Raw genomic sequence first — 8,092 nt, 5'->3', positions numbered from 1 at the left:
ACATTAATATAATATTTTAATACTAACATTAATATTATTATGAATTTTTTATGACTTAAAAAATCAAATTCTATTTGTTGATTCATACAATTTATTAGAGATAAATAAAGATTACTTTTTATAATTTTGTATAGTTTTACTTCTATTTTAATAATTTTTGAAATATTATTTATTTATTTTTTTAGTCAATAAATTTTACGTTACTAAATTAAATTTCTATAATTATATAAAACTTAATAAATTAATTACTTAATATAGCAGAGATTATGATTATGTAGAAAAAAGAGAGAAAAAACATAAAATAGGAAAAATATAATATGTTTATTATTAAAACATTGATTAAATGTTAATTTTGGTATTTTAATTTTTTTAGTATAGTTTGACCATTGATTCAAATATAAGGATTAAAGAGTTGGTGAAAATAAAAAATGGGGGACTATATAATTATTTGTAAAAACAGAGAGATTAACTAGTGTATTAAGTAAAAACACATGGACCTTATAATTATTATCCTTAAATTTGTATGGCAAAATATAAGAAGATTTTGAAAAAAACTGAAAAATGTATATTTTAAACAAGTTGAGAAAGCTAATATGTTATTATAAGTAAATTCAAAAGGTTAATAAGTCGCTTCAAGAGTCAATAACCAATATGAAGCAAACTAAGAGAGTTTTGATGACCTACTTAATCATTATAAACACCTTCAATTCTTGAATTTTCATTTTGAAGACATTAAAAGTCATTTTGAGGTGTTAGTTAAAGTTTACTGGACATAATTAGAACATGTAAAATTGAGAGGCTTCTATTTTAATTTTTGAAGTTTAGTAGTCATACCGTGAAAATGAATAAAGTTCAGAAGCTATGGGTGTAACTTACCCAATTAAATTAAAAATCAGTAGCATAATAACAATAAAATCTCATAATGTTTTTTTCCAAAATTTAACTGAACACACAAGCATTCCAAGAAAAAAGGAAACTACATATTAATAGAAAGAATTAATACTAGTACCCAAAAAAATGTAACACAAATCAGTTTTGGATTTCCTGATTAATTACCAAGATATGCATTAATTATCCATTAATGCAATCTTCTAATATATAATATCTGCTTATAGGCTATTAATCAGCAAATTACAACTCGGTCATGGGAACCGTCCAATTGGTTAAGACACTTGAGATTTGCCGAGTTACCCCACTCACTGACTCAGCAAATTCTGCTGCTGAGTTCTCTCTCCCTCTTACATATTTTGATACCATATGGATAAAATTCTTCCCTATTGAGCGAGTCTTTTTCTATCAACTCGCCCCACACGAGTCAACTCACTCTTTTTTCAACTCAGTAGTACTTCCTAAACTCAAGCATTCTCTCTCCCTTACTCTTGCCCATTTTCTCCCCGTAGCAGGAAATATCATCTGGCCCGCTGATAAAGCGAAACCATCTTTTCTCTACGCTCCCAACGACGGTGTTTCACTCATAGTTGCCGAGTCTAAATTTGACCTCAACTGGCTGAGTCAAGATGGAATTCAAGAAGCAGCCGGTTTACATCCCTACATCCCCGAGTTACCCGTTTCTGAATCCAAAGGTGCGATTATCGCCTTTCAGATAACGTTTTTTCCGAGTCAAGGATTCTCCATTGGCATGTGTATGCACCACGCAATGTTCGACGGTAAAAGCGTCGCGTTGTTTATGAAATCATGGGCGTATATGTGTAAAGAAAATTCCAACACGACAAAGAAACAAATAAACTCCTTACCACTCGAGCTAACCCCTGTTTTCGATCGAACCATCCTTGATGATCCACTAGGGTTGGACATGTTTTACATGAAAAGTTGGTCGTCTAGTTCGGATCCGAACCCTAAAAGCTTAAAATGTCCACAAGTAATAAGGGCCACGGAAAACATAGTACGATCCGATTTTCAACTTTCCCGACAAGACATAATGAAACTGCGACGGAATATTGCGTCGCAGCTCGACGAAAAAGAAAAAGAAGATTCAAAGCATAAGCGTTTGTCAACATTTCTTCTTTCTTGTACTTATATTATACAATCCATAGTGAAAGCAAAAAAGTTAGAAAGAAAAGGAAAGGTTGGATTCATGCTTGCAGCAGACTGTAGATTCCGTCTGAACCTTCCATTACCGACGAACTACTTTGGTAACTGCGTCATCGGAAACTTGGCATTGATCGATAACGAAACTATCCTTGACAAAAATGGGATTGCCTCTGTCGTGAACCAGCTTAGCGAGACGATAGAAGGGTTGGAGACGAGAATGAAGAATATGAGCATTGAGAAAGAAAATGAATTCATTTTGAAATACAAAAACATTGTGGCTGTCGCTGATTTGATGATCGGGGTTGCTGGGTCACCTCGGTTTGAAATTTATGGAACAGATTTTGGATGGGGGAAACCGAAGAAGACCCAAGTCGTGTCCATAGATAAGAATGTATCGATCTCTATGGCGGAGAGTAGGGATGGAGATGGAGGATTAGAGATTGGTTTAGCTTTGAAGAATAATGAAATGGAGATGTTTAGTTCTATTTTTCTTGATGGCCTTAGGAATATGTAAGCTAATAAATGAATTAGCAGATCGAGTGTAATGGACCAATCAATAAAAGGAGATTGAGATGCATACGAGTAATAAGAATAAAATTTTGCAATCGGAATTTTCGGTTGCTAAATGTATAATTTTATAATTTCACTTGATCAATACATCTATACTAGTAATAAGAATAAAATTTTGCGACCGGAATTTCCGTTTCTAAATGTATAATTTTATAATTTCACTTAATCAATATATTTAATAGATTTAACATCATCAGTAAAGAGATTTGATTCTATTTGACTTGTTTTGTTTAGTTTGGCTAGATTACTCCATTTGTCAAATATATAGATAATGGATCAATTTGATCTTTGAACGGAAATTAAAATATGAACCTTACTAAGATGTTTTTGGCACTATGTTATAATTAATTACATTATTTTGGAATAAAGTCCTAGTTTGAAGCCTAGAAAATTTGGCATAGGTCAAATAATCCATCTATGCTTTTCAAATAACCAGAAATTATGATTTTTTTTTATTAAATTCCAGAAAATAGGCAAACTCATTTTAGAATTTTTTTTAATCGATTGAATTGTGTTTTGGTTAATTGTTATTATCTGTATTTGTCCTATTACCCTTTTATTGCTTGTAAATTTACATAGACATTATTAGAACATCCAAAATTACCATTTTCCCCCATCATTTGGTTAAGTTAAATAACTAAAACAATAAAATTAAAAATTGCAAGTTGGGTTGAAGGGTCAGGTGGAATAATGTGGAGGCATGTGTGCTTCACACGGTTAAGCTGCAGAAACTAATGCAAGAATGCATTTGGGCAGATGGTCTAGCTCATGAGCAGGACCGTACTCTCCTCTTCAACAAAGTAGTTGAGTCTATGTCATCCTATAGAGTGAAGAACATGCTTACTGTGAGTTGGATTGAAAGTGACCAAGACTATAACGAGTTACCACTTAGATCTCATCTTACTCCTTCTGCTATAAGGATTAGGTCTAAAAACGTCTCAACACACCATGTTATGCTAGAGAGTTCACTCGTTACGGGATGGAGGGGTATTATAAGGTTTTGGAATCTATTCCGGTTATGTATAAAGTTGTTTAAGCATGATTTTAAAAATAGACTTTTTATGTTTAAGTTTTCTTGGTACTTTTTGAACTATTTTCAAATTTTTAAAAACTTTGGAAATTCATGAAAAGGTTGTGGATATTATTCTATTTTATTCATTATTTTTGGAGGTTGATTTTTTTATTTATTGAAAGGCTGGGATGAAGTCAAGGTTCCTAGATATCATAACTAGGTTGGCACCCGCAGGAACACCCCGTCAAACCCGAATATATTAATAAAAATAAAAGAATAGAGAGAGAGAGAGTTTAAAAGGAACGTAAATAGGCAACGTTACAATAAAAAATAAAGGCGGGCCGTGGGTTCTGTTTCCTTAGGGGGTGCGAGCCTAGCTGGGATGTCCTTTGATCTTTTCCCTCAGTTTCAATCAAAAATAGACAACGTTACAAAGATCATAAAAAATAAATTGAGTTTATTATTATTATTATGTTAATTAATTAACATAATAATAATAAACTAAATATTAAATATTCATAAACAATTAATAATAATAAACTCAATTTATTTTTTATGATCTTTGTAACGTTGCCTATTTACGTTCCTTTTAAACTCTCTCTCTCTATTCTTTTATTTTTATTGATTCATATTTTTTTCTTCTCTTCATTTATATATCTTGGATCTATGTCTTTTCGAGGGTTTCAAAAAAAATTTAATTATTTAAGAATAATTAACTACATAACCATTAATAATATTTTCTCTAATTTATTCTGATTATTTATGGCAAGAATTTAGTATTAATGTAAATAATCATAATTAAACTATGAAAATTAAGAAGAAGGAGAATTTTTATATAAAAAGTAGAGATTTAGGAAAGAAGTTTTAATGTAAGCGCCGTTGTAAGCAATTTTTTTTTTAAAAAGGAAAGAAGTTTTAATGATAAATTAGTTATTTTAATAGTGTAAATGAAAAATCTTAAGTAATACATCGAGGGAATAGTTGATAATTTTTAAGTTAAAGGTTTATGTTAAATATTTGAACTTATTTGTTAATAAGAAAAATATTTTAACTTATTAAACATATTTAAATTAAATAAGTACTTAATATTTTACTTAAAGTGATTAAAGTGGTTAACAAACAATTAAAAATAAGTGACTTTTTACGGGCTCCTCCTTTTCTGCGGAGCTCTGGGGTATCTTGTCAGGTATTAAACTCGCCATTCGCATGGGTGTTAAAAAGCTCTCGGTGGAATCTGATAATCTGGAGGCTATTAACAGGATTTCAGATAGCCAGGCTGTTTGTCTGAAGAGCCAGAATCTCATCAAAGCTATTTTGAGGCTTCGTCCTGCCTTTGAGTATCTTAATTTCTCCCATATTTTTAGGGAGCAAAACCGCGTGGCGGATCGCTTAGCAGCTGCTGGGCATGGGAGAATGTTAGGTGTTTCTACCCTATCTGTTCCTCCTTCTTTTCTTTTGCCTTCTCTCCTAGAGGATAGGATTGGAGTCAGCCTTCCTAGACTGATCCCGGTGTAGGTTTTTTGTTGGTTTTGTTTTTTTCTTTTCCTTTCTTACCAAAAAAAAAAAAAAATAAGTGACTTTTAACTTAAATAAATAATTTAGGTGGTTAAAAATAATAATTATCAAATACACTTAAATTAATTAATTAATATTTTAATTCAAGCTATTAACACTTCAATAGTGCTCACCTGGACCCTTTATTAGAATCATAATTGTTAAATCGAGATTCGACTCGTGACTCGAAATCTCATTTTACGAATCGGGACTCGCGAATCGAATCGAATCGTAAGATTCAGATCAAATTCAAAATGCTATAAAAAAATAAAATATTAACCATATTTAACTTTAAATATTAGTCCAAAAATACAATTTTAATATCTAAATAGAAATTATATCAAGTTATAAAAGAAAGTAGAGACAGACAGAACATAGAAAATAGAAAGAATAAAGAGTAAGAAGATAATAACAAATAAACAGAAAAGAAGATGGAAGGTTTTGTAATTTGTAAAGTGAAGAGTGATCTGATTGAAACTATTTGTGTTTCATAACTTGTGTACGTTTTTTTTTTGTTTTTGTAAAGTGAATAGTCATATTCTTCTGCTGTACGTTTTTGAGTTGTTAAAAATTGATTTATTTTTTTAAAATGGTGGCCTGAATCGACCGACTCGGATGACTCGATGAATCGGCCGAATCGGTGGTGACTCAGCCGATTCATGAAGCTTCCGAGTCATACCATAGATACAATTCGAATTCTTCATGAATCGAATCGAATCGTACGAGTCGACTCGTGACTCGTACGAGTCGACTCGTGACTCGTACGATTCTAACAACTATGATTAGAATCATGTGGTGGAGATTCAAATCATCCAAAAGCTTAGATTTAATAAGCTTGGATCTAATGGCGAATGACCAGATTCATTTGGCCATTCAGGATCCAGGTGAGCATTATTATTCAACACTTATATCTGTTTTATCTTAACACAATTGTAAATGACAAAAACAACCTTGGGATACTATATAAAGAAGGGGGAAAACCCGGTTTCACGACTTTGACATTTTGTGAATGATGTAATTTGTTGTGATAAAATGTATTCATCAACCATTTTATACATACAAAACAAGGTTTCACGATTTTGAAATAATTCATCAAACTATTTTTTCGGTTATGAATTTTGTCATCTTCATTTCACTTGGGCATTATTTTTTTCATTCATTAGTAACATATTACATAAATATGATTAGACGTGAAAAAATTAAAATAAAAAATAAAAAATATATTCACTTTTGTATAAGTTGGACAAAACAAAAATTCAAATATTTCACCGAATTTATAAATATTAATCTTCAATTTTATTATTCAATCACAAAAAATATGAAATATTTTTTAGAACCGTGATATGCAATTAGTACATGATAAGGAGCAACATATCTGTGTTTTTTATAATAATGTCGAAAATTGACCCAACTTGTCAATTTTAGAGATAAAATTGCTTTTGGCGGCCAACGTTAAAGGTAAAATTGCACCATTGACTTTATGGGTAAAATTGCTCCGAACTGTAAATGTTAGGGGATATTTTTACACTTTATCCATATAATATAGAAGAAGGCCAGGTTAGGCCAAATTCGAGTTTTGACATAAATCCCAAACTTAATACATTTTAGGGTTTCTGATGCAGATCAGATTTATCTGAGAGTTTTAAACCGTAAACTCACAAAGGCTAACAACTTATCTAGCTAAACTAGAAGGAGTGGATCCCAATTCATGGACTAAATCCATAGGAATAACAAAATCCCTATTGTTGAAGGATAAACCTTAACAAAGCTTCTTGAAGAAGAGTTTTACTTTGATTGATAAAAGTTGAAGAACAAATACAAGAAAGAGATGAATTTATATCATCTCAAAAACCCTACTTGCCTAATTACATAAAGGGTAGATTACATAATTAAATAAAGCATAAAGATAAGGGGTAAATGGGGTAAAGGTAAGTGGAGGGGGTTGATTTGAAAGTGGGAAAAGAGCTGAGGGACCAAATGTGTAAATAATAAGGAAGCTGGAGTAAGGCACAAGTTCCTGAAAAGTGAAAGTACACGAGGCGTACCCAGAAGTACACGAGGCGTACTTTGGCTGATGAGCCCTTCTCTAGATCAGTAGCCCTTATACTCGAGGCGTGCCCAGAAGTACACGAGGTGTACTTTGGCTGATGAGTCCTTCTCCGGATCAGTAGCCCTTATACTCGAGGCGTACTTTGGCTGATGAACTTTCTCCGGATCAAGCCCTCAAGTACGCAGGACGTGTTCTCTTCCATGCGGAGCGTGTCCAATCCAAGCCTTGCATAGGTGACCTTCCAGACCTTCGCCGGATCAATCTCAAATACACGCGGAGCGTGTCCAAGTACACGCGGGCGTGTCTGAGCAGATGTGTTGTATTGTTTGGGCCTCTTTACTCGCTTGTTGCTCGCACTTGGTTCTTCCTCCGACTTCCTCGTTCAGACTCGATCCTAGGGAAAGATGCCCCGCATCATTCACTCTCTCTTAAAAAAAAGAACTTGACCCCAAGTTGCTTGCAATACATTGTTGAGACGTGTTCGTCGTGAATGAACCCAAGCCCTCAAATCGAACCAAAGTGTTGTTCGAGATGAATTTAAGAAGTCCACTCCACATATTGTCGGACTCACCTCCTCCTCACGAGCCTTTTCCGATATCTCAACGAGTACTTCACCCCGGCATCCATCTTCCATGGCACTCATCTCCCAATCTCCACCAATCTCGGATGCTCTACCAACATCGAATGGTATGTCTTGGCGAAGCTTGTCAAACCACTTCCCCATAACTGCTTGGATGGTCTGCCCACACCCATTGTTTCGCTGAACGGACCACCCATGGACCCTCTTGATCTCCCCATCACGAACTTGAGGAATCAACATAACCTTCTTCCGCTCATGGCCTACCTCGAATGGA

At 33.3% G+C, this 8,092-nt stretch overlaps 1 protein-coding gene across 1 annotated transcript; it reads left to right on the top strand.

The window, feature by feature from the left end:
- Nucleotides 1-1,143: 1,143 nt before the first annotated feature.
- Nucleotides 1,144-2,693, top strand: LOC136223585 (malonyl-CoA:anthocyanidin 5-O-glucoside-6''-O-malonyltransferase-like). The gene has a single exon (XM_066011676.1). The coding sequence runs from the start codon at nt 1,145-1,147 to the stop codon at nt 2,564-2,566; it is 1,422 nt and encodes a 473-aa protein (XP_065867748.1). The 5' UTR covers nt 1,144; the 3' UTR covers nt 2,567-2,693.
- Nucleotides 2,694-8,092: the final 5,399 nt, after the last annotated feature.

This window comes from Euphorbia lathyris, chromosome 3 (genome assembly GCF_963576675.1).
Source record: "Euphorbia lathyris chromosome 3, ddEupLath1.1, whole genome shotgun sequence".
In the NCBI taxonomy this organism is placed as follows: Eukaryota; Viridiplantae; Streptophyta; class Magnoliopsida; order Malpighiales; family Euphorbiaceae; genus Euphorbia; species Euphorbia lathyris.
Note: the sequence above shows the minus strand (reverse complement) of the source record. Positions and strands in the feature narration are given on the sequence as shown.